Below are 25,312 nucleotides of genomic sequence, written 5' to 3'. Positions count from 1 at the left end.
ATTATTTAATAACACCAATGTATCTAGTTTTTCTGTCTCTACAAACGCACTAGGTCTCAACACTTTACTAGTATGTTCCAGCCTTTTGCAGCATTGTTTGCATTTCGTTTGCAACTTTAACCAGAAAAATGGTTTATTTACCAAGATATTGGTTACCCGGGTTGAAATATGAAGCAAAGCTTTGACAAGGCCCTTCTCGAGCCATTTGCTTGACATTTCCATTCAGAAAGAATACTAAAACCACGTTAAATCAAGTAATTGTCATGAAATTTGGCTGGAAAGCCCAAGATTTATAAATAAATTATTTAATCAGACCTTAACACTTCCATGCTATGCAATCCTAATGTTTTTAGTACGTACAAGCTATTCAAAGCGTCAATTCATTCCTTGATGGTTACATAGCAGCTTTTTTTGACCGATTGAGATAAAAATTGAGTAAGATAAGGGCATAGCAAAATAGAGATACATTTTCACTAGATGGCAAGTTCTTAACAAAATTGAGTCAAGATGTAAGCTAAGTATGTTCATGTTATGGAAGTATTATTTCAATCATGTTCAAATGCAGCGTCTATTGCGGTTGCATAGTAAATATTAACAAAGTTGCTATCAAGGATTAGAATAGCTTTGCCTTCAACTTTAGCTAGATCCATGATATTAAGTTTTTGTGTTGCCTTTACTTTGTGAAATATTTGTGAATTTTTGACAATATTAGGAACCATCTTGAGAGAAGGGTGTTTTAAATTTTCCAATCCTGTAAAAATTGACTGCTTGCTATATGCCTGAAACTCTTTATAAACAACATATATCATATCATGGCCATATTGTGTTATTCTTTCTGGACATAGAACGAAATATTGTATTTCACCGTATCTGCGTTCTTGGGATTGATTGTCAGAGTAGAAAAAGTAGAAGCTAGCAGATTTACGTCGATATTTATAAGCAAGTGAGTGATAAATAATGTGTGCTTTTTTCACTCTACCAAAGACTTTGCAATCACTTGCGTTGAACAAGCCATGTCTTGATTTTAGCAATTTTTTGATGCTATCATCACGAACGCCAAGTAAATCAGGCTTTCCAATTAGATGATATTGTCCATGTAGATTATCATGATCATGGGATCTTTGACCCGAACATGGCCATTGCAAGGCTTCCCCAATGGTGTTTAATGATTTAGTAATAAGATATCTTTCCGCCATCTGGGAATTCTGTCCTCGATTTCCATGAAATCTCTGCTTTATAGTGAAAATATTATTTTCAAAAACAAAACTCGATACGTTTGATAGTGAGCCCATCATCTTTGCTTGAGTTACCAGATGAATCAAAAGATGAATATTAAATCGCATCGATTCACTGCCATATATGTTTTCGTAGCTAGTTAAAAAGATTTGAATGAGGTCCAAAGAAATGTCTATTTCGGCATTGCAAAGCTTTGGTTTTATCAGTATTCGCAATGAAACTGATAAGGCCATGATAAGGCAAAAGCTGTCTGCATCTATCAAATCTCTTATTAACGGTGTGAGATAGAGTAGAAAAGTTCTGCATTCATTCGCTTTCCAGTAAGTCAGATCAGCTAACTTTCTGAATTTTCGGGAAAATTCATGTGGCAAGACAACTTTTTTTCCCACTGTATCTATTCTTGTCATTGATGCTTGTAGATTGAACGGCTTTTGATTCATTAATGTTTTAAAAACTCCTTCCAATACACTGTGCATGTAATCTACTGGGAAATTGAAAGGAAAACCCGTTAGATTACTGAGTGTGCAAGGCCCTTTTACGCCCATGTAGCTACGCTGCAGACGCATTGCTTGTCCAGCTGCATCGTTATAGAATTCTTGAGTCTTCATATCAAATTCATGTCCATTCCATGGATAAGTCATAGTTGATCCTCCTCTGGATGTCCTTGCTGACTCACCAGGATGTAAGCAGTATGGACACCCATAGCTTCCATTGAATTGAACTATGTTCATCAACTTAGGTTTAGCAACTGAATCTGCAACAATGGCACCAATTTTCACTGCACAATTTACAACCTGTCCATGTAATTCCACTCCAAATCCGTTAACTTCAAGAGATTCTAACTGCTGAGCAACACAGATTTGCCATATTTTCTGATAATTAGCCTTGGTATGGCCCCACCATAAACCAGCTAGGTACACATTTTGTTTACAGTAGCGTCTATGCAACGGCAATTCTGCTATGATAAATGAAATGGGAGTTGATGAAACACGATTTGACTTGACAAATGATGCGTCGTCGATGTTGAATATAAGAGTACATCTAAGCATATCTAATCCTTCTTTGTCACTCCATATTTTTTGGTAATGTAGAGAACCGAAGAAATCACCTTCGTTTACTTTCGAACAATATAAAGATCTTGTTAAGTACTCATGGTTGTATTTAACTGCGAGTTGTATTGTTTCTTTCAAATCAAAAACATGTAAGTCATCAGGTTGGTCTTGGCATGGACATGTGTTCATACTGTGGCCATATGTATCACAATTAGAGCAGTAGAAATATCGTTTTACACTTATTTTTGTTAGGTTAGATACTTGTTTCATATAATCCTTGTATTCTGGAAGATACAGTTTTTCAATTCCAATGTATCTGAACAAATTATATAGTTTAAGCTGAGTTGCATCCGAAACATTTATCTCGTCAAATATTTTGGCAATTTTAACGATTATTGATGAGTAAGACCCGTCTAAATCGATGTTATGGCCATAGTCTGAGCCTGCTTCAGACATTGGACTGGCACTTTCATCATTTGAAATATCACGCAAATCATTTATGACAACTGATTCACGGTCATTGTCACTTGATTCAGCTGATGTTTCAACATGCTGTTGAGCATAAGTCACATTATTTATTCTGTTACACTTTTTGCGAAGATATGATTTTGCTGACGTTCGGTGGTAAAGTCGACTCCTTATCATGTCCTTTATTATGTATTTGGTTCACTAAAAAATTATCATATACACTTAACAATTCCATATGTTGAACATGAAGGTTATAAATTGAAACAGCATGGCTATGCCAAGGAAACTACATACTGAGGAAGTAGGAAATGAAGATGTTTTGTAACCAATAAGTATTGAGTAATAACTTGATGTAAAAAGCAGCTTACTTATTGCAAATCTCAGAAGCAATTTTTTCTTAAAGTGATTCAAAATGACTGAAATTGTTCCCTCTCCTTCTGAAAGTGATTACACTATTTTAATTGAAGATGCTTCTGTTATTGTTAAAGACTGCGATGGGGCGGATAAAGGTTTTCGCATTATTCCTGCAATCTATTTTACAAAGGACCGAACTGAAATAGGAAAAGCGATCAAGGATAGTAAAGAATGGCCAGATCCTACTGGTATCTGTGCTTCGGTAATTATTGTTTACTATGATAATGAATCAAAATGTACGAGTAAATTGAGACTTATAACTGCTGGCCCGTTGATTATGAGTACGTCTAAGAAAAAGGCAAGCTCTGATCATGGCCATGTTGAGAAACGAGTTACAAGACGAGTACAAAACTCAATGGATAATTATCCCTTGGACAATTGTGAGATAACTTCCGGATTCAACTCAATGAAACGTTATTTAGAGTCACTGTCAAGCAAATTTGAAACAATGAATAAAAACTTTAGTGAAAGACTATCACGGATTGAGGATAAACTAGAGGAAAATCCAACACGCCAATACAGAGATCAATCGCTTAATATCACCGATCAGGCTTTATCCATCATGGCTGAATGTCGAGCTGACTCAAAGGTAATTACTCTGAAAGTGTTTATCATTATTTATTAACATTAATTTTAGTGGAGAAAACGTATCAAGACCATGACATGGGATTCATTGAATGAGGAAAAAACGGAAGAGATCCGAAAGTTGCTTCTCAAATCAAATAAATCAGCTTCCAAAACTGCTATCTCTATCGCTCAAGTGGTATTCGGAGAAAAGCTTAAGACTCATATTCTTGGAGATAATGGAAAATTAGTGAGAGCACCTAGAGAAGGTGAAAGACAAGAAGTTATTCCCAAAGTCGAAGAAGACATTTTGAAAGGTAAATTATTACTATGGCCATGATCAGGGTTATATACTAACCAAATACATAGCCATTCTATTCTCTTTTGGTCATGAATTCTTTAGCGATCCCACAAATTGGGAAGTTCTCGTTCGAGGGCCTGTTAATCAAAGCGGTCGAGAAAGAAAAAGGAAAAGGTACTCTCCAAGTGAAGTTTGTAGCAAAGTAAATCTTCCGCCAGATGGAACTGAAACATCAACTCAGATACCTGAAGATCTTGTTTCCTCGCGGAAGAGACAAAGGTTAGGACCTGAGTTTTCGACTGACAGTGAGGAAAATAATTTATTAGATACTACTAATTCCGAATCAAGTTAATGGCACCGCATTAACATGGCCATGCTGTAACCTCAAACTATTAATCAAGCATGGCGTTTGAATCCGATGTTTATATACAAACGATCCCTCAACTTAAAACATGTGCACGCTAAATTAGCTTACATATTTCAATTTAATTTTGTTATTTTCCGGTATAATTGGAACAAATCTTTTGGGTTTAATTTTTACAATTTATTATTATCAGTGAATTATTACTTTTAAAAATGGAAGACTACCTCAATGATTTTGAACAAAGTAAGTAAATTACACTTGATATAAATTTATTATATATTTCTAACGCGTTCTTTTCTTCACAGATTTCCCATCTGCTCTCAAAGCTATTTTGGAAGATTTAAACAATAGATTGGTCAATCTTGAGGTGAAATTGGCTCAACTACCAACCAATATAAGTCCATGCCATGGAAACACTATGTTCAACATGAATCCTGAATATCCGATTGAATGGAAATTCAAGTGTCCGAAAGATTTCACCGACTATATTGAAACGCGTCTCAATCAAATCAAACATGATCCTGAGGTAACGAAATTCATACTTTCTTATTATTGTCTATATTTACTAATATAATTCTTATGTATTTTTCAGTGGCGCAAAAACTTCCAATGTATTGAGTTCAGTGGATTTTCTGCGGAATCCAAAGAAAGAGTCATAGCCATATTGACCAAGGAAAAAGCAAATGCTTCTCGACTTGTAAATGCGATAGCCAAAGAAATTATTGGAAAGGAAAAATTAACAATGTTCACATTGGGCTCCCATGGCATGCCCGTGGTAGTTGGAGCGAGCAAACTATTAGCAAGACCACCTTTGGGTGAAGATGATGAAAATAAATTGCGACAAGTCTTAGGATTCATTGACAAGTTATTTGTTAGCCGAGAAGGATGGGAAATATTAGTTCGAAAGCCTGTTAATCAGATGGGACGCGAATTTAAAAGAAATCGAAGATCTGATCCTATTAATGTTGGAAGTCTAGAGTGTGAGCCAGATATAACGACACTTCCATCATCAACCCATGTTATGGCCATTTCTCATGGATCTGACTCAAGTAACTTACCAGTTAGCACATTAGATACTCGTAAATCATCATCTGTTCAAAAAGAAGGAGATGGCTCAAAGTCACTGACTAACCCAAATCATTCACCAGTTCCTCAAACTTATTCTTCATCAAGTTACTTTTCAAGTAACTACGATTTTCTTAAAGACTTTGATACTCGCAGCCCAAGCACAGGATCTCGAAATGAATTTTTATCTAAAGAAAGGAATGAAATAGGGAAAAATAATCTTCAAAGCAAAGATTCATCGCCGATTTCATCCCATGGCCATAATGATACCTCATCTGCATCAAGATTTACCAAAAAATGGTGCTAAAATATGCAGAGAAAACGAGTGTAAATTCGCGAAACATCGTTATATTGACTTAGAAAATTTATTTTTTATACGCTATCTGAAATTATAAACTAGATATATATATGAAAACATAGTCATTTATTATTGTTGAAAGACCAAGAGTCTAACTTGAAATCACAAGATTCAAATAAATTTTTTGTTATTTTCTTACTAATATTTATAATGTTCCATGATTATTTCTAGAAACACCCTAATTAATAATCTTCTACACATGATTAAGTAAATGCTAACACATTATTCACTTTTTGCTATAAAATTGTGTCTGAATTGACATGGCCATTACATGCTTTTGCGTGTATTTTACCATATTATTGTCTGAAAAAAGTACGATTTGAAACATGAAATTTAACATATTTGACCAAGAAATTATCTTTCTGTAATGATGGAATTGTTTTAATTTGTTCATTATTTTGTCGATGAAAATTTGAGGACATTGTAATTTATCATTATGAGTTGGTAAATTTGCTTCAAAGATTTATATAAGTTCAATGTAGTGGCTTATTATCCCCACATAGGAACTTTACGCTTTCCTTACATACTATACATCAAGCTTCTGGAAACAAATTATTCATTTGTTGAACATAACAAAAGAAGAATACAGACTTGTATTCATGTGGACAGATCAAGTTATCTCCATGATCTAGTCAGTTTTTTGTTAATCATCGCTTGTCAATTGTTATGGAAGTGTTGTGGACATGATAAACATTATTACCTTTTAGAGATGAAATGTAACCTTATAAAATGCCATGGCCATTGAGAATATGCATTGCAATTTTTTACCATGGAAAATGTACATGTACTTAGTATGAACAAGCTAAATTTTTAACCCGGGTAAGATGAGTTTGTTTTGTTGCATTAGTTGTTTCTTCGCACATTTACAGCCCAAATATCACAATGAAATGTACTAATGAAAATTTATCAAACTTAATTAGATTTTTGATTAGTAATGAATTAAATTGGTAAAAGAATGATGATTCTAGGTGATGCCATTCTCGCAATATCGAAGCTCAAAGTTTTTGGGCAAATGACGAAAATCGAGAGAATTGTTGTTAAATTGTTATAAATAGTTATTCTATGTTATAAAACAACAACCTACAACTCACAATAATAAGTTTCAGCTCGCTAACTCTTCCGGTCTTAGAAAGCGACAGGTTTAACTGTCAATCGAACTAATTCGTTTTACTCAAGAAGAAAAGCTCGTTTGCTCAAAATAAATACATTTTCTGGTTGATCTTTAATAGTCACATCAATGAAATGAGTTTCATACAAAAACTTGCCTCCATAACTGCACAAAAAGCAATCGAAGTTGCAACTTCGAACTCCATTTTCTAGAAAACCGTTCATCTTAGACATTTTCGAATCGCACGTACAAAGCAACAGAGTCTAAATTTGCAATAAGTTAATTATCACCCGTTTTTGTCCATTTTTCTTACAGTATTTTACCAATTTGTTAATGAATGTGTTGATTGCGTCTTTTTAGTAACAACGCTCTAAACCATGTTGTATTTATGGAACACCTCAGTATAATAATGAACATTGTTAAACTCAAAGCTTTTTTACTTTTTGGACTGATTTAATTGCTACAATTTCATTAGTCAATTGATTGTTCAATGTGATTGATCAAGATTCCCAAATATTCAATTTGAAGATTGTTAACTTGAGAGACTCAAATAATTGTAATGTTTCGTAAATGTTTTAAGGTGCAAAGAGACTCGTTTTAACGAGTGAATTTCGTTGCAATGTTTTTAATTTTCCCAATCAGGGAACAATTTAGTTTATTTTTAAGTATTAATTTCAGCCTTTTCTCTTCAATGAACCATTATGAAACTTAACTGTTGCTAACAAGAGTTAAAGACAATTGAATAAAGTAAGACCAAATTATCGTAAAAGTTAACAATATTAATGTTGTAATTGATTGGAAAGCCGTTAATAACATTAATGATAATTCACGGAAAATGGTTAACGGTAATCTTCGTCGGAAGCAGTTAGTAAATTAAATTGATAAATGAAGGAAAGGCTTCGAAATTCAAGAATATTTGTTTATTTAAATAAACTGGAAAATTACATTAACACTCTGTTTTTGGTCATTTTTATTAAAATAATGTCCAATGTTTAACTTTATTTTGGCATTAAAATATATTTTGTGTGGTGAAAATTGAGCGATATTATTGATTGTTTTCAATAAATCAAGTGAAGGGTATTTTTAGCGCAAACACCGTACACGAGATGAAAATTAAGGTTAATTATATTGATAGGGTTGTATTGCTTTTTGTTTTCGCTTTGTTTTTGCATTGTTTTGAGCTTTCATGCCGTCTACTTGATGAATGTTGAATATCTTTTATTTACATTTAGAATGATGATGCTGATTAGTTCAATTTCTGATGATGATTAGATTGTAATGGTTTGGTAGCCTGATTCTTGCACTTTTATTTTCTTTGTTGATGATGCTAATTTTTGTTGTCATATATGGTGTTGCCTCTCCGTTCCTCATCATTACCATCTCCGACTTGATTGCTTTTAAAGTTTGCACATCTTAATTATCCCCATTTCAGGTGGAGCACTTCATTAGAAGAAAAGAATTGTCCAGAATAGCTAAAAATGAATTGAAAATGGATAGTGAGAAACGATTCAAAGCAGAAATGATTGAAATTAATGTAAAAGATGAGAAGAAAAGTATGAGTAAAGATTGAAAAGAGCCTGAACTCGAACCCGAACTCGAATTGGATCTTGAGCAATGATGAGCAGCTATTGATTAGAAGATTTGAGTTTCCATTTTGTACGAATTACTTTCTTGACCAAGGTAAATCCATTAACCCCGAGTCTGAAGAACCAGAATCCTTGTCAGAACCAAAGAGAGCGTCACTTAAAGAGAGTCCTTTCAAAGCGTCCGAATTGAAAGGGTCACTGGATGGGAATGAAGATGCAAAATAGCCAGGAGAGTCGGATCCAGAGTCGGATCCAGAGTCACCAGCGAAACCAAATGTATCACCAGAAGATGAACCTGAAGATGATCCTGGGGAGGAACCAGAAGAGCCAGAAGATGATGCCGGTGATCCAGAGTCAGATGATTCGTCATCAGGTAACTGTCCAAGTAAACCTTGGGCAATTTGCTCTTCAATTTGTTGTTCTACTTGTGCCTCGACTCCATATTCAACACCTTTCTCCAGCTCTCTTAATCCTTTTCTATCTGATTGAGGAATAGGTCCAGGTCCGTCACGGTAATTAGCGTATGGGTCCTCTTCAGCAACTGAAGGTGAATATGCATCTGATTGAGAGTCATCTTCGGATCCAGTTTCAGTCTCCGACTCAGAGTCACCTTTTGATCGACCACGAATCTTGGGTCTTACAACTTCTTCAGATTCACTTTGTTCTTGAACAACTTTTGCCTTTTTCTTAAGCTTCCTTGATTTATTTCCTTTTCGTTTTCTTGTCACAGCTGGAGTGGGTTCTTCTGCCACTTCCTCCGAGTCATAAGGTTTAACTGTTCTTGTACCAAAAGCTGGAATAGCTGATGATGATGAACCAGCTTCACCTAACATGGGCATCATTTTTGGCGATTCATAATCATGAAGAGCATGGTGATGATGAGGTGCATGATGGTGACTATGATGAGGTTTCTTCTCACCATGGCTGTTAATCACAATGTTAGCTCCACCTTTCTTATGGCTATTTAACACAACGGTTCCTCCATAATCACGAACCACAATATTTTGAGGACCCTTTTTGGGTGCATTTACAATCACTTGGCCTCCACCAGAGCCTTCTGATTTACCTTGGATAACAATATTGGCACCACCTTTTTCACCATTAACCAGATAGCCATTGAAGGAAATTAACAGAAGGTATCCAATCTTTATGGATACAGAGTTCACCAGCATATTAATTTGATATTCCGGTGATCAACACAATAGTCAATAATTAATCCGAAATGGACACTATTCAATAACAAAGAAAGTAATTTATTTGCAAATGTTTACAAAGAAAAGTAAAATACAAAGAAAGATGAGTCAAAGTGTTATTCACTCCTTTTGTCTCCCCAATAGCATAAAGTCTTGTCTACCAATTTGTATGTTACTCGCTGAAATGTTAACCAAAACTGAAACTTGCGATTGTCACTGATAACCGTTTATGGGGTGTTGAGAAAGTTTATGCACAACTTTGGGGGAAAAAATTTAATTTTCTATTTATACGCAGTTGAGGGATTTTTTCCCCTTGCATAAACTTTCTCAACACCCCATATACATCGATTTGGTTCATTTGTTCGTTTTGTCGCTTCTAATTGATATATTGACAACAGACATGTAAACTGTTTTCGGTACAGACGAGTAGGCATACAAATAACGAAAACCAATTCAACATTTGAAAGAGATAACGTTTCATGTTGATTTCATTTTATTTGTTGCTATAAAACTATCTTTAAATTATAATTTAATTCAACTAAACAAATTGTTCCTTCCTTGGATATGCTTTTCTGTCCTTTTTTCCCACTCATTTCCAATTCCACAGTCAATTAATGAAAGCATATTGATTGCAAGAATCACAATCGATTAAGTTGACAGTAACTTGCTTTTAGGTAACAAGGCAGGAAGGAAGAAATGATTAAGGTAATTGTTTTCATTAATTGTAAAATTAAGGGGTAACAAAAGTAAAATTATGTTGCCTGCACCGATCATCATTACCATTATCATCTCCATTAAATAATAGCAATCATCACTTAAGGGCTCTTCAATGTATCGCATGTATCTTCAAGAAATGTTACTTTTGGTTAACCCTTGCTAGAAATAATGTTTTGATTGGCGTTGACATTATTTTGATTAAAATACGTTTAAATGGTAATAATCACTGACAATAATTACTTGAGCTCACTTCAATTATTTTGAAAAGTTAGAACGTTAAAATATCGAGAACAAATGATTAGAAGATAAACGGAAGCTCGAATAGAATCAAGCGACAAATTAAGACTCAACTCATAAGATTTAACCATAAAAAGGTATCTTATTGCCAAATGTTTCAAAATTTACTTCCAAATTTAGCTATTAACAGTTAAATGGTTCAAAAGTGACTCAGAAATTTGATCATGAGCGTCAACAGGGAAATCCTGAATTAAAACGTGAAGAATCATCAAAATTGGGTAAACATAAACATTAATAGTTGCTTCTCGGTAGAAATTCTCGAAGAAGTTGAGTGATGTTATCGAGATTTACAATGGCTGTTCATAATTAACTGATAACAATTGATATCCCCGTTTTACTGACTAAGAAGGGATTTTGGTAGGCGAGGAGATGCGAGGATTTAACATCAATCTTAACATTTCTTTAAACCAGGAACTTGAGAACCAGTTGCTCCAAAACTTGTCATAATCTGGTAAAGGTTGGTTGGTCAAAATCTTTGGGAAATTGGGTTCATCTGGTTTAGAGTTGGTTCACAAAAAGCACCAAAACATCAGGTCATGATTGGGAGTTATAAGAAAAATGAATGAAAATTTCGGTTAAGAATCATTTAAGTTGTCAGTTAATTCATTTCCTACACCGTGATCCATTTGTTTCCAACAAACAAAGATGACTAATTGAAGGGGTTGTTATATAATAAACATAGATGGACATGTGCTTTCAGTTAGCAGTGAGGGTAATTAGCCGACAACCCCTTCAATTTATGACATAAGAAAGCCATGAGTCATCTTTGTTTGTTGGAACCAAATGGATCACGGTGTAGTTCGGAAGATATTATTGGCGATGAGGAGAACGACGATTTTAGCTGTTGCTAAATAAAAATGTTGCAAATGTGAACCAACAGTCGAAGTCATCAAAATCCAGATTAAAGTTACGATTATCTTGCTTGATGATTCGCATCTCAGCTGATCAACCAATCATAGACACTTTATAATAATCCTAAACATTTAATCCTTAACTCCTAAAGCGAATCCCAGAAATGACAGGAATCATCACATTTAAAGTCCCATTGAAACTGCATGATCAGAGAGAAACAAACAGCATACGCTTGGGTTTGATTCTGACCAATGACTTCTTTCAAATAAATGAGAGGTAAATTCAAATTTTTTAAACCTAATTTACTAATGACAAACAATTAAAAATTACAAATTATTAACACACATTATATGACTGTCTGTATTATTTTTCTGGATAATTAGTCACAAGGAAAATTAATTTAATTGTTTTACAATAATTATTTTTAATGATTGATAATTCATGATAATATTTACTTTGAAATAAGCATGAACATTTAGTGCAATGAAGTGTTTATTTTGGTACCATCATTGATTAATTCAGTGTAATTTGTTTAAGCCGGTTTGATTGTAAATTGTATAGTTTTATCTTTACTTTCTCTTTGCTGATTATTTTCCAATGCGATGACGTTTCCTTTTCTAGTCTCTTTCTCTCTTTTCTCTCTGTCGCTTTCTCTGTCTATCTTTTTCACTCTCTCACCTGTTCCATCTGGTATGTTTCTTTTTTTTCAAGACCTAACATTACATTATCTAATTTAATTTAAATTAATTTGTAGCCCTGTTGTCCATCCAATTTTTTAATTGATCTTTTGTATGCAACCATTTTTACCACAAGGTTTGTCATTTGCTTGAAACCTACAATTTGGTCATTGTGTTGGACCTTATATAACAATAATATTTGATGTAATTCTTCTCATCTGGACCATCCATCATCTTATTTATTTCGTCTGGATTAGGATTTTTGACTGCTCTTCCAGCTGTAATCGGAAATAATACTTTCCAACTTGTGACAACCCTTTTACATTACACAGATTTATCTGTGTAACCAACTACATAAGAGTCTTTTCAACGATTGCTATTACCGTCTTTTCGTGTCACTCTTATATTTTAACTGATGGGCATTACAAACAGTGCATTGAATAACCTAAAAAGCAATGAACATCTCAACAAATTTGCTTCCAATCAACATATACCTGTTGGGGATTCCTTTTGGAACGAGATGCTTAGCTTCTCATTCACTAAATCAATTCGAACCTTGTACGTGTACTTCATTTTCTAAGCTCATTCAATATGATGACTCATTAATTCTTTTTTTCTTTTCTTCCTATCACCACAGAGAAGAGACGAGAGTTTTGGAGGATTCAGTTTCACCACTATTAAACTCTTTATTAAGTCATAATTTAAATTCTAACAACCTTGGTTCGCTGGTTAAAATATTCATTAGCAAATCAGCTGCTTTAAAAGATGAACTCAACAAAGAGGCAAGGTAAAAACTTGTAACAGTATAACTAATATCTACAGACCCTTTATGTTTTCTGTTGAACATGATGGCCTAAACATTTGGATTGACACTATCAATCTGTCGTCCTCAAAATCACATCAAATCAACAACTGTTGTCCTAATCAACTGAAACTTTGACTGATCCACTGATCCAAACTAATTTATTTTTATTTTCTTCTCTTCTAGTCAAAACATTATTATATGTCAAACTTTCAATTCAATGTTTGTCATTAGGTGTTGTGCCAAGCACTTAGTTCAAACGCTCACAGAGGAAAATGTTTTAAAACACTTCTTGGCTAGAAAAGATGGAAAAGAGGGAAATGAGACCGGAGTTGAGGTTATGGAGTCTCTCATTAATAACTTGGTTTCTGTATTAGTGGACATTCCGTTAAGGTATTACTGTCCATGCTGTTCAATATGCAATTTTTACTCATTATTTCTTTCTACCATTTCTAATAGTGACTCTACATATGCTCTTCATTGCGAGTGCATTAATTTATTGCTGGTTCTCTTGTCCGTTCAGATGTACTCAGTTAAACCAGCTAGCAAATCGGTTATTTACAGATGCATCATGAAGAAATGTGAAATTCATTCTCTATTATTAACAAAGTGTCTTATTAATAATTTCATCCGACAAGATCTACCTCCTCGAGAAGATGGTGGTTCCGTCATTTTGGATCTGGCTTCGGGTTTATGGAGTGCCTTAACTTTAGGTTATGGCAAAAACAACAACGATGAAACTCTAAAACCTGTTCTATCTAAATTAAGTTTATTTTTATTATTAGTTCTAACTTATCATTGCACCACTGACTCTAATCCTTATCGTGAAGCACTTTTCAATTGCTGTGATCTCCAAGTTGATAGTATTGGTGTTGCTGGTTTGGTTTCTGGTTTCAAAATGAACTTTAATCAACTTTTCTCCACCCTTTGTGCAACTCAAAACGAGGATCAGTCAACACTTATTCTTTATTTACTCCTTTACAAAAATCCCTCTTTCCGAGCCTTCCTCATCAGCCGAACATCACAGCTTGATGATCTGACTATTCCTATATTGAAAATTCTATACCATTCCGGTGAAAAAACGTCTCACCACATTTATATGGCCGTCATCATCCTTCTCATACTTAGTGAAGACGCACTTTTCAATGAGTCAATTCATGATATTGTAAGTGGTTTCTTATACATTTATACATCTAAATCAAAATTGAAACAGACAAGCTATTAACTTTATAGACGGCACAAAAAATTTTACTTTAAAAATTAATGATTTGCAACAAATAATTTATTGCTGTTAATGATGTTACCTTGTCTACCAATAATGATTACTGTAGATATAATTCAACAAAAGATAGTGTCATCAACTCTTTATTATTGCTGACGACATCTAAATTTCTTTTTCTTCTATTTCAGACTCTTAAGAACATAACTTGGTACTCAGAACGAACGTTGCCTGAGATTAGTTTGGGCGGTTTAATTATTCTGATGATCATCCGAACAGTTCAGTATAACATTTCTAGGACAAGGGTAAATTGAATTGATATGGCTGGAATCTTGCTAATGATAGTACATCCTTAATATCCAGGACTATTTTTTGGAAGTGCTATCATTAAATAAACATTTCACATTCTTCATCGGATTTCTAATATTTATCTTATTTCTTTCGTTTTTCAGGATAAATTCTTGCATACTAATTTATTGGCAACTTTAGCTAATATGTCCAATCATTTTCGAAGATTAAGCCCATATGTATGTCAACGATTGGTAACATTGTTTGAAAAAATATCAAAAAAATTGCATAAGATATTGAATAGTCAAAATGCCATCAATGGAAATGGAGGAGACTCGGGTGAAAAGTTGTCTGATAAAGATACTGATGTGGCCTCAACAGTCGGGCCATTAGATCCAACACAAGATACATCCATTTACGAAGAAGTCCTTCGCATGCTTTTGGAAATAATGAATTCCACTCTTTCCTCCCAATTAATTCACAATCCTAACTTGGTTTATACTTTGCTATACAATCGTCACGTATTTGAACCTTTCCAAAGTCATCCTTCATTTCAAGATATTATTATGAACTTCGATACAGTACTAACATACTTTTCTAATCGAATCGCTGCTGCTGAGGATTCAAATACTTCAGTCGCTCAAGTGTACGAAATCATTCAAAACTGTTCTCTTCAATGGCCAGCAGATAAGATGAAGGTTAGTTATGTGAATTATCCATACTCATCAATTTCTAATAAATTATATTTTTATTCACAGAAATTTCCTGAATTAAAATTCAGATACGTGGAAGATGATCAACCGGAGGAGTTTTTCATTCCCTATGTATGGTCAATAGTTTATAAATCATCGGGAATCAATTTCAACTCTCAGAATATACTATTATTCAATCCTCACCGCAATGTTATTTGAATCTTCACATCATTTTATTTAAGAACTAATTTTGCATAGATAAATCAAAACTCGGTGGAATAAAAAATTGGTGAAATTAAAAAGCAAACATAAAAAAGCACCAAGGAAACAAAAACATGCAATTGTTATTACCTAAAAGTGCCTCATTTCGTCGAGGCAAATTGTTAGGATATTTTATATTCTATTCCATTGAAATTCTACAAAAAAAACAAAGCAACATAAGACCGGTGAAAAATTATGACTAAAGTAAATCCGAATTCTTGAATTTAGAGCTTTATCTGATTTTTTGAACTAAGAATCTACCTATAGCTCAAGATGATGTAAAACAGTCATCAATTAGGTTATTAAAATTTTCAATCAATTAAGTAAGTCGCATACAAAATAGAACCATGAATTTTATTTCTATTTTAATTACAGTTTATTTCAGCATTTCTGACCGGACCAATTTTTTGAATTGAATTCATTCGCAGTGGAGATGAATCAGTGTATTTTATTTAATACCAACTATCTGTAAGCAAGTACGCCAATCCTAAAATTACATTTGACTTGACCAAATAAAAGACCAAAAGAAACAATAATCCATGAAATAATTCAATACAATATAAGGTTAGATGACGACAAGTAAAAGTAAAAGTAAAATAAAACCGACCGAAATAAAATCGAAGAAAACATGACTATTATTTGAAATTATTTACTTTAATTGGCCACAATCTTCAATGACAATATCCACCTCAGTAGACCCAGACTCTGTTCCGAGAGCTTCAATAGCTTTGACTATTTTCATTCCCTCGATCACTTTACCGAAGACAACATGCTTACCATCAAGCCAATCAGTGACAGAGGTTGTTATGAAGAAAGATGACCCATTTGTATTTGGTCCTCTGTTGGCCATAGAAAGAATTCCTGGTTCAACATGATTTAGCTCAAAATTTTCATCCTCAAATCTTCCTCCATAGATGGATTGTTTTGATTCATCTTCGGATATTTTTCCTCCTTGTATCATAAAGCCGGGTATAACTCGGTTAAATCGGGTTTTCTTGTAACCATATCCAGGACGATGAGTACAAAGACCAATAAAATTGTCCACTGTTTTGGGAACAACGTCTGATCTAAGCTCAACCACAATTCTTCCTAAGGGTTTACCACCAGCAGAAACATCAAGGAAACATTTAGGTAACGTAGACATTATTCTTGAAGGGTAATGTTGACAGTTGATGGGCCAAAATGATGCAGTTGATTGTTAATGATGGTTGTGTATAAAAAATATCTAAATTAAGTAACAATGACCAATATAGATTTTAAAATTTAAAATTTTGATTGGAACACAGGAAAGGAAAGGAAAACATCTGACAATGTTGTGAGAGTAAACAACAAACCTGTTCAGGAAGGTGATGAAAAACTAAGAGAAAAATAGGAAAAATTAATACCAAAGAAGTGTAGCAAGCAGTATAAGCAGGTAACCATATATAGTTATTATTATTGAAAAACTAACATTAAAACATTGATGAGTGAATAGCAATTTTAATCTAATAAATAGCTTTGTTAGTAATTAACCTTTCAAAAAGACAATGTTTAAATATCCGTTATGAAGTGAATTTTGAAAAGCAGAATTAATATTAACCAATGAGAAATGTTATAAGTTTCTCTTAAATTCACTAAACTGCATTTCACAGTTAATTCACCTAAGAGAGAACCTACAATTAATCTGTAATTTACAAGAAAAAACAACAAATGGATTCACTTACTTTTAAGAAATTGAAAAATCTTCCCGAAACAAAATCACGATGAAAAAAACGCTAAAAATGCTGAATAAAAAAATTGATGGAAGTTGAGAGCTATGAGCAAAGTCCTATTCTATCATTGTCACCACTTCTTTTGCTTCACTATTGGCCTGTGTATTGATCGATGATTAGAATAATTAGTCGAAGTACGTATATTTCAATCAATTCATTTATTAATAAATTATGAAATTCTGAAGAAATTTCAGCCTTTCATTCTCATTTTCAGAGGTTGTTCTTTCATTTTGATATGAACCTTTCCATTGTCAAACTGGATCTTTTCAATTGATTCAATACTATTTGTTTTTTTTCATTGATTGCCATTGCCTTAATAACATTGAAAAAATTATCAAATACAACTGTAGGTGTGACCGCCAGAAATGACTGACATGACGGAAACTTTTGTTAAATAAATCTTTAGTAATAATAATCAATATTGATTGTGATTGAAGTTTTATTATTAGTTCTACAATTGTACAGTATTCCTGAGTAAGCAAGAAGAGCAACAGAAAAATGAATTGATCCCATACAAACTGATTGTTGTATATTTGATAAGGGGAAGATTAATTGTTAGAAGAAATATTAGTATAAAAATATTTCTTGTCTCTGAGAAGATTAACTATGGCATTTTATATTATAAAATACGCTAAGGAAAGCTTGAATTACAAGTCTTTTGTGCATCAAAGGGAAACCAAAAAGATGAATCTATTTAACTTATTGAATATTTTGAAGCTTATTGCTTAAGAAAATTAGCATAACAGTTCAATTCCGAAATGAGTATGTAAACAGTATGAGCTGAAGAGATTGAATTTTCAAATTCTTCGCTTCAATACCGATTCATCTAAAACAATCATGGACTGTGGCTAATGCTAACAATTGTTGCTGATGTTTTCCTGGCAACCACTTCTTTGGTATCTCCGTCTTGGGAAGCTGCGTTGATTACAGAGGTAAGCAACTTTTTTGGTGAAATAATGTCAATCTTATCGTAAATAACACCATGAACTCCTTCTTTGATCAAATCTTCAACAACCGAGGTACAATTAATTGGATCTCCATAGCAGAACAAGATTAAATCTTTGTTCAAAACATATCGAACTAAAGATTTGTCGGAAATCAAATTCTGAGCATAGCAGTTAATGCCAGAGAAGCTCATAGCTGATGAATAATAACATGCCATTTCAATGGAGTCCATTCGATCATCAATATCAGATGTCATTTTAACATTACGATCTTCTGTGTAAGTCAAGAAGAGAACAGGAAATTTCTTTTGCTTCAATGCAACCCTGGAAATAAAAAGACAAATTTAATTTAATTACACTGGTATAATGATAAAATACTCAAGTAAAAAAATATGCTGCTGAAAGCAAAAAATTATAGACACTCATGTGCTTTGATAATTGAGTAAATAAAAATGATTAGTTAAATAAGCTGATTTGTTAGAGAAAATAGTAACATAGGCGGTTAGGAAAAGTCAGGAAATGTTAACAATGATATTCGTTGTTGGATAATTAAAGTTAATAATAGCTAGAGATAAGTCGTGCTGCAATTGAACCACCTCTTCATAACTAATGACACACTTTTATAACATTTAAAGAGGGAATTGTAAAAAAATCAATGTCAGAATGAAATAGGTTTACATTGATATCTACCAGATCTGATAAAGTACCTAATTCATGGGAAATGGATTATTATCTAGTCAAATGAAGTTAAATTCAATAAAATGATAGAAAATTATATTTACATGGCACAAACATCAGGATCAAAGCTTGAAATGATAATATCTCGATTATTGTGGTGGTCAAAGATAGTCTTCAGGATGGTATCAACAAAATGGTTCAGATCCTTGTAAAATTCATAACCTGTAGGATATTTGATCTCAACATTGAAAGCGCACGGGCTTACGGTATTCAATGCATGTTCTAGTTTACAAAAGGGTTGATTGTCTTCAGAATCGTCAGCGAATTGAAAAGGCGTTTCACTCTTTCGTTTTGGACCAAGCTTCAATATTTTAAGTTGACGATAAGTTAAATCTTTAACTGGTAGTTCAAGGGTTTCGTTGTCAGTCGAGCCTTTCTTTGTCAACTCGACATAAACGGAGAAATCATGATATAGAATGGGAATATCATCTTTGGAAAGATGAACATCAAATTCAACCATATCGGCACCATGTTTGACAGCATGGTTTAAAGACAGAATAGTGTTCTCAAGAATGTTGTCGGATAGATCTACTCTTCTGGTAACACCAGCTCCACGATGACCAACATGTAAACCTTTTTTAAGGTAATTGTGCATATTGGTACACAATCCATCCGGTTGATTGAATGGATATGGTTTGACAATTAAATAATGAACTTTGATTTGTCCAAGAGCTTTCAATTCAGCATCAATAATTGGAGAATGGAGAATTCCAGGAGATTTAGCTTCGAAAAAGGCGAACGAAGAAACAGGAGGATGATGAACTTGAGATGAGTCTGAAAATAAGAATTCAATTTTGACTCCTTTAAGTTCATTTTTGGAAATCGTCTTGAACATGAAATAATCATTTGAATATTCAACACCATTTTCCGGTTGAGAGACAAAGATGGACTTTTTTTCATTCAAAACAGAAACTTGAAAGTGAATTGAATTATCTCCATCATTTGATCTGGATTCAATCGGTATCACACGGATTTGAAAATTAGATATCCCTTTGTAATCAGGCGACCATTGGATTGCATTCAAAGGAAGGGAAACGATGAAACATTTTTCATCAGTTAAATAACCTTGCTGAGAAGACATGGTGTATACACAATAAAAAGATGGGTTACTTGGTTTCAACGAATCAGGAATTCTCGTTACGAGTAAGTTACTAGGAGTTACTCGTAGTTAAACACTTTAACTTACTAACAAATTCAACTTACAGAGAACTGTGATGACCGATTAATCGAAACAATCGATATTTATCGATATTTGAAGTTGATTTGATATCGATGATACAAGCGGATGCGTTCAACTGATCTTCATGAATCCATGAATCAAATTGAATTTTCACCACAGCTAAACAATTAAAGGGTGTTCATTTAAGTTTGTCATAAAGCATAAAAGCTGAATGAGCTCTATTGGGTGAAGATAATGAGGTTTAGATAAGAAATGGTCAGTCATCAACACCATCTATTGGGTTGTGAAAATTAACAATTGTAATTTACTTAATTAAATTTAATTTTTATAAATTCTTCAATAGATGGTGTTGATCTTTGTTTTTCTGTGTCTAATCTTCACCCAATAGAGCTCATTCAGCTTTTATGCTTTATGACAAACTTAAATGAACACCCTTTAAAACTTTAAAGCTTCTGTTATCTTCCTTTGCTGTTACCAGACCAATGACAAACAAACCAGACATCCAGTGTTGCCATCTTGATCGCTTGTATACAGAAAGCATTTTCATATTGTCAAAACATTTCAGTAAACAGTTAATCCATTGCATTTAGATATTTATCGATTTGTATTTTAATCTCACCAAGCTTTGTATAGTCTCCACAGTTGAAGATCCGGGACAATCAGCCATGATTAACAAATCATAAAATAACAATTTTAAAATCAAACTGCTATAACAAAACATGCAAGGCTTAACTCTGTTACACTACTCCAATAAAGGCGCCACTTTTGAACAGAATATTCCAAGAAATATTTAACAGTTTCGAATCTGATGCATTTCTTGTGTTATTTCATATCTTCACACTCAAGATTAATTTCCAACGAGATTTCAAAACTGAAATTTTGCCTCATTTAGGACCAAACTAATTATTGACACTCCAAGTTCAGGTTATTATCTATAGCAAAATCCATTGAACTGTTATGAATACTTGGACTTGCCATCATCATTCAACTATTGAATTACAATTGAATAAAATGATAGAATTGTGATTTGTCATTCATTATTTTTTTTAAATGTACTTTGAGATAGAAGTCAATTTACGGTAAAAAGACTTCAAATATCTGTCATTTTTTGTCCACTTTCCGAGTCTCAAAACAAGTTAAGCTTAGGCCTTATTGCTGGTCTCGATATCTGATTATTTCAACATCCTTTGAGTCAAAGGCTTTGACCCTTTTTGATACCTAGATGGTGTCTTTTTATACCGCGAGATGGCAGCTGATAAAATGTTCGAGGTAAAAATTTGAAATGAAAAACGATTGTTCAGTAAAAACTAAACTAACGGAACAAGTGAAACTATATTTCTGAATGGTTCATGATATTCAATACTCCCTCCCATTTCACCCCTTTCTCTGTCTTTCTTTTTCCTTCTATCTTTAAAACTATTCCTTGTTTTGCCTTTTACTGTCCAACCAAGGAACCAACTAAGAAACCTTTTCACAATGATTTAATGTAGTTGGATACAGTTTATTTGCTTCTTGTTTTTATGAGTGACTAAAAGTCAAAATCACCTTTAATCATCTTTAAAGCCTCTTTTTCGAGTGTAAAAAAGACGGAGAAAAAAATTGAAAGTTAAGTTAAACAACAATTTAAAGGTTAGTTTGTTAATAAATTGTTTAAACATCTATAAAACATCAACTTTAACCAATCCGAAAATTGTGGTTAACAAGGAAAAGTGAAGACAAAGCTTCTCAAATACTCAGAGTTCACCAAGAAAAGTATAACCAACGGTTTTCATTTGGAGGCTATTTTTTTAAACAAAACATAACAATTTACCTTGTTTTTCTTATTGTTGTTGTCCCGTTGGATTTATATTACTTGTATTGTTGAAAACAAAACAAAGTGATCAGCCAAAATAAAAAAGACCAACCATTGTAAGGTGAAAATAATTTGCACCACCAAAGGAGTAACATTACGGATTGAGTTAACCCTTTTATTGTGCTAATCACGTTCAACCAAACGGATACTTCGAGCTGGATCCTGAAGGGGAAGAGCCGCCCAAAAAGGTCTTGGGTTTTGACCTTGGGGCTGTATTTACTTCGGCAAAAGATCAACTTCGCCTGTTTCGCCAACGAGACAAATCAGAGTAAGTACAATTTCGATCCGCCATTTTTTAGAGATATTTTTTTCTTCCTTTCAAGTTGACATTTTTTTTCAATTTTAACCATTTTTTCACAACAATTTGCCTTTTTTACTCTCTACTCTCAGACGATTAACTGATTTTGTCGCTGAAGAGGATGAAAACTATGAACTTCCAACCCTTAAAAGTCAACCATCAGCAAATCCTCCCGACTTAATAGGGTAAGTAATCAATTAACCGATTTCACTTATTGATCAATTTTCACAATGAAAACACAAATAACCAGAAATCTTCCTAACCTGGAGAAGTATTATTCATATATCAAGGGAAATCATAACTAAAATCTTACTCTTTGTTGATACAATCAGGCAAAAACTCATTACAATTAAATTTTTACCTCTACTTGAATCTACCCAAAATTACTCTTAATATTACCATTAATGAGGACCATTAATGAATGTAAATTGTTTCATTATTAAAACACAGAAATGTAAAAATGTTCAAACAAGATGAACTAATACACAACAAAAGGTCAATTTTGTTTTATCAAAAGATGAGTCTTCACCAGAAACAAGGAAAATGTAAAGGTTAAGAGTTTCAATGTTAATCTAGCAAATGAGAAACTCGGCGAAACCTGGAAAATAATGTTTCCAAGTTGAATCAATTAAAGTAATGTATCATGAAACTAATGAGTAAAAGTAAATTTTAAAATAATGAAAAAAATGAGTCGCCAACAGCAAAACAAAATGTTGACATTTTCACATTTTGTTTTCATCCTTTTCCATACCTTTTCAACCCAAAATAACTAAATAATCCAATTTTTCATTTTCTTTTTGTGCATTTTTCTTTTTTCTCTCTACCTTTACCTTTACCATGAACATCATCATCATCTATTGACTTTTGTTACATTCTGATTGTAAACAAAATACATCAACATCAACATGAACAACAAACAAAAACTTTTACGTTGATGGTTTTTCATCATTTTTTTTCTGGTTCCACTTTCCCATTGGGCTTTGGATTTATTTTTACTTTGTGATGTTTTACCTTTTCCTTTTGTTTCATCTGCCAAAATCTGTACTCTACTTGATCATGTGTGTTAACTGTGAACTTTATCACTCCATTAATTGTGATCCAACCAATGGGTTTACAGTAAACTTCAGGAACAAGAAGATGACAAAGTACGAAATTTTAACCGAAAGTTTCCCACCCGAATGGACACCATTATCGGTGAGAGAACCGGATTATCCCGTTACTTTGAACCAGAATGTCCATGCTGTAACCTATCCAAGCGTTATACTATCGCCGTCCTAACCTCTATTGGATTTGTAATTAGCTTTGGGATTCGTTGTAACATGGGTGTTGCTTCAGTAAAGATGTTTTCAAATGCTACTGGAAAGGTAAAGAGATTTCTTCTGTTATTTTTGCTTTTGGTGCTTTTCTTCAATCAATTTGCTATTCTGAAGGAACAAGAATCAGACGAAACATTGATTGTGATTCCATTGATTCTGTTCAGAGACAAGTTTTATTGATGCAAAGTGAAAATGGTTATCATTTCATTGATTGGCTTAGGGTTTGACTTTGGTTCTTGTTGCTTTTTTTGTTCATACTTTTATTGAGCAAAGTTTACACACAAAAATATATTTATATATATATAGTCATGACATTGAGATGAGTCAGGAAAGAGAATCATGATGAAAGGGAAGGAAAAATATGAGAGTAACGCTGAAAAAGTCAGGGAATCAACGGAGTAAAGAATTGAAGAGAAGAGTTTGCGTGTTGGTGAAAATATAAAATCGGCAAGTCAAGAATTACATTAGATATTGAACTTGCTTTTTATAAAGATAGTAACGATTTTCATTCCCTTTCCTCTTTTCTCCTCATGATATCATGAAATGTATTTCATTATTATTCAACAACAAAAGTTCATCTTTATAAATTAATATCACAACCAAGTTTCCCATTTTTATATCAATTCAACATTTCGATCTTTTCCTTTTTTCCTTTTTTCCATTTTTTCTGATTATTTTTGGTCACAAAATTTTCCTCTTTTAATGATTGTCTTTAATTAAATTTACTCTCATCAGTTGATCAAAAAGAGCCAAAATTATTGTCTCAGAACATTAACAATCAGAAGATTGAACATTTTTCTCTGTTCATTGTTCATGATAGTCACAATCATTTATCATCATGTATTGGTAATGTTGAGACAAGTGAAACTTAAAAAATCACAGGAAAGGAAATGAATGAGTTAATGAAAGATGCAGATGAAAAGGTAAACCAAAGATTGACTAATATCTTGCCTTTGTTCACTTTTATCATCATCTAATGGGTTTACCTTTTTTGGGCCTTTTTTCCCTTCTTACCTTGGCTCATTCACTCTAATTGTGATTAGGATTCCTGTTGGGAAGTTAGTTGAACGTCATTCAGTCTGACAACAAATTGTAATCATGATTGACGAGCTGAAACCAACATGAAAGTTAAAGTTTCACAATGAACTCACACACAGACTATCCACTTTCACCGAAAACCGAGAGAATGGAAAATGTTGTTCAAAAAAAAGATTAGCAAAAATGCTGTTAAAGTCAATCAATTATTGTCACTCATATTTTTACTCATATCATTAACCATTGCAACTAAAACAACTGAATTAATGAAACTCTAAATTGACGATAAAATGGTATTTAAAAGCATCTTAAAATAGTCACAGAATTAGCTTCTCTATTGAACCGTAAAATTGAAAACTCGATAACTTTCATCTATAAAATGGAATGGCTTTTAGTCGATAAATAATTCAGAAAATTATAATATTCGGAAAAAAATGTTCCATAATTTCATTCAACTTGAAGTAAATTTGATTTACAGGGAAAGTTTATGCACACAGATTCAAGTGAAAAAGTCTCAATTTTACTGAAAGAATAAACATTTTTATCAATTCTGAAACTCCAAATCACAAGCAACTGAAAATTTTAAAATTTCTGAATCTATTTTCAAATCGTCTAAATATTCATTAGGAAACCTGAATTAGCAAACCTCAGGACAAGAATATTGAAACGAATAGAAAAAAATTT

The 25,312-nt window shown here is 33.0% G+C and overlaps 5 protein-coding genes across 10 annotated transcripts in view; 3 read left to right on the top strand and 2 right to left on the bottom strand.

Moving 5' to 3' along the window:
• The first annotated feature begins 4,485 nt into the window (after positions 1-4,485).
• On the top strand, positions 4,486-5,964 carry LOC149094117 (uncharacterized). The gene is made up of 3 exons (XM_089268379.1): positions 4,486-4,642; positions 4,705-4,925; positions 4,992-5,964. The coding sequence occupies exons 1-3, from the start codon at positions 4,612-4,614 to the stop codon at positions 5,769-5,771; spliced, it is 1,032 nt and encodes a 343-aa protein (XP_089124505.1). The 5' UTR covers positions 4,486-4,611; the 3' UTR covers positions 5,772-5,964.
• Positions 5,965-7,828: 1,864 nt separating this feature from the next.
• On the bottom strand, positions 7,829-9,894 carry LOC112539988 (uncharacterized). Its single transcript, XM_025162885.2, has one exon. It carries the CDS (start codon positions 9,686-9,688, stop codon positions 8,594-8,596), a length of 1,095 nt encoding a protein of 364 aa, XP_025018653.1. The 5' UTR covers positions 9,689-9,894; the 3' UTR covers positions 7,829-8,593.
• Positions 9,895-11,921: 2,027 nt separating this feature from the next.
• Positions 11,922-15,841, top strand: LOC107371099 (dymeclin). Of its 2 annotated transcripts, XM_089267970.1 has the most exons (9): positions 11,922-12,265; positions 12,330-12,388; positions 12,510-12,810; positions 12,890-13,039; positions 13,241-13,447; positions 13,514-14,219; positions 14,465-14,578; positions 14,726-15,259; positions 15,320-15,841. In XM_089267970.1, exons 3-9 carry the CDS (start codon positions 12,668-12,670, stop codon positions 15,470-15,472), a joined length of 2,007 nt encoding a protein of 668 aa, XP_089124096.1. In that variant the 5' UTR covers positions 11,922-12,265; positions 12,330-12,388; positions 12,510-12,667; the 3' UTR covers positions 15,473-15,841. The 2 variants fall into 2 exon arrangements, with proteins under 2 accessions (XP_089124096.1, XP_015794563.2); XM_015939077.3 differs by having other exon boundaries at positions 12,250-12,810.
• A 306-nt stretch (positions 15,842-16,147) lies between these two features.
• Positions 16,148-20,118, bottom strand: LOC107371100 (peptidyl-prolyl cis-trans isomerase). Of its 4 annotated transcripts, XM_015939080.3 has the most exons (3): positions 18,992-20,118; positions 16,849-18,533; positions 16,148-16,739 (listed from the first exon to the last, which is right to left on the bottom strand). In XM_015939080.3, exons 1-2 carry the CDS (start codon positions 20,026-20,028, stop codon positions 18,101-18,103), a joined length of 1,470 nt encoding a protein of 489 aa, XP_015794566.2. In that variant the 5' UTR covers positions 20,029-20,118; the 3' UTR covers positions 16,148-16,739; positions 16,849-18,100. The 4 variants fall into 4 exon arrangements, 3 of the variants coding, with proteins under 3 accessions (XP_015794566.2, XP_089124097.1, XP_015794571.1); XM_089267971.1 differs by lacking the exon at positions 18,992-20,118 and having other exon boundaries at positions 17,218-17,572; XM_015939085.3 differs by lacking the exon at positions 18,992-20,118 and having other exon boundaries at positions 16,849-17,536.
• A 1,308-nt stretch (positions 20,119-21,426) lies between these two features.
• LOC107371101 (vesicular glutamate transporter 1-like) overlaps positions 21,427-25,312 on the top strand; it is a 32,010-nt gene continuing 28,124 nt past the window's right edge. Inside the window, exons 1-4 of one of the 2 annotated variants that reach the window (XM_089267243.1) lie at positions 21,575-21,756; positions 22,005-22,247; positions 22,370-22,462; positions 23,395-23,641. In XM_089267243.1, the coding sequence (XP_089123369.1) occupies positions 23,456-23,641 (186 nt within the window). In that variant the 5' untranslated portion in view covers positions 21,575-21,756; positions 22,005-22,247; positions 22,370-22,462; positions 23,395-23,455. Of the gene's footprint in view, positions 22,248-22,369; positions 22,463-23,394; positions 23,642-25,312 lie in introns of both variants that reach the window. The other variant, XM_015939081.3, reaches the window with a different exon arrangement.

The sequence above is a fragment of the Tetranychus urticae genome, chromosome 2 (genome assembly GCF_039701765.1).
Source record: "Tetranychus urticae isolate SD_2017Ah chromosome 2, NJAU_TeUrti_SD_1.0, whole genome shotgun sequence".
NCBI classification, from domain to species: Eukaryota; Metazoa; Arthropoda; class Arachnida; order Trombidiformes; family Tetranychidae; genus Tetranychus; species Tetranychus urticae.
The sequence above is the reverse complement of the archived record's forward strand: the minus strand, read 5'-3'. Positions and strand labels throughout refer to the sequence as shown.

Bases quoted from the DNA above. Each gene is read 5' to 3' on its own strand.
- LOC107371100 (XM_015939080.3), bottom strand. From the start codon at position 20,028: ATGTCTTCTCAGCAAGGTTATTTAACTGATGAAAAATGTTTCATCGTT. The intron at 18,534-18,991 runs GTAAATATAATT...TTTTATTTCCAG, and splicing joins GATCCTGATGTTTGTGCCAT to GGTTGCATTGAAGCAAAAGA.
- LOC107371099 (XM_089267970.1), top strand. From the start codon at position 12,668: ATGGGCATTACAAACAGTGCATTGAATAACCTAAAAAGCAATGAACAT. The intron at 12,811-12,889 runs GTACGTGTACTT...CTATCACCACAG, and splicing joins ACTAAATCAATTCGAACCTT to AGAAGAGACGAGAGTTTTGG. The intron at 14,579-14,725 runs GTAAATTGAATT...TTCGTTTTTCAG, and splicing joins ATAACATTTCTAGGACAAGG to GATAAATTCTTGCATACTAA.
- LOC149094117 (XM_089268379.1), top strand. From the start codon at position 4,612: ATGGAAGACTACCTCAATGATTTTGAACAAA. The intron at 4,643-4,704 runs GTAAGTAAATTA...TTTTCTTCACAG, and splicing joins CCTCAATGATTTTGAACAAA to ATTTCCCATCTGCTCTCAAA. The intron at 4,926-4,991 runs GTAACGAAATTC...TGTATTTTTCAG, and splicing joins AAATCAAACATGATCCTGAG to TGGCGCAAAAACTTCCAATG.
- LOC112539988 (XM_025162885.2), bottom strand. From the start codon at position 9,688: ATGCTGGTGAACTCTGTATCCATAAAGATTGGATACCTTCTGTTAATT.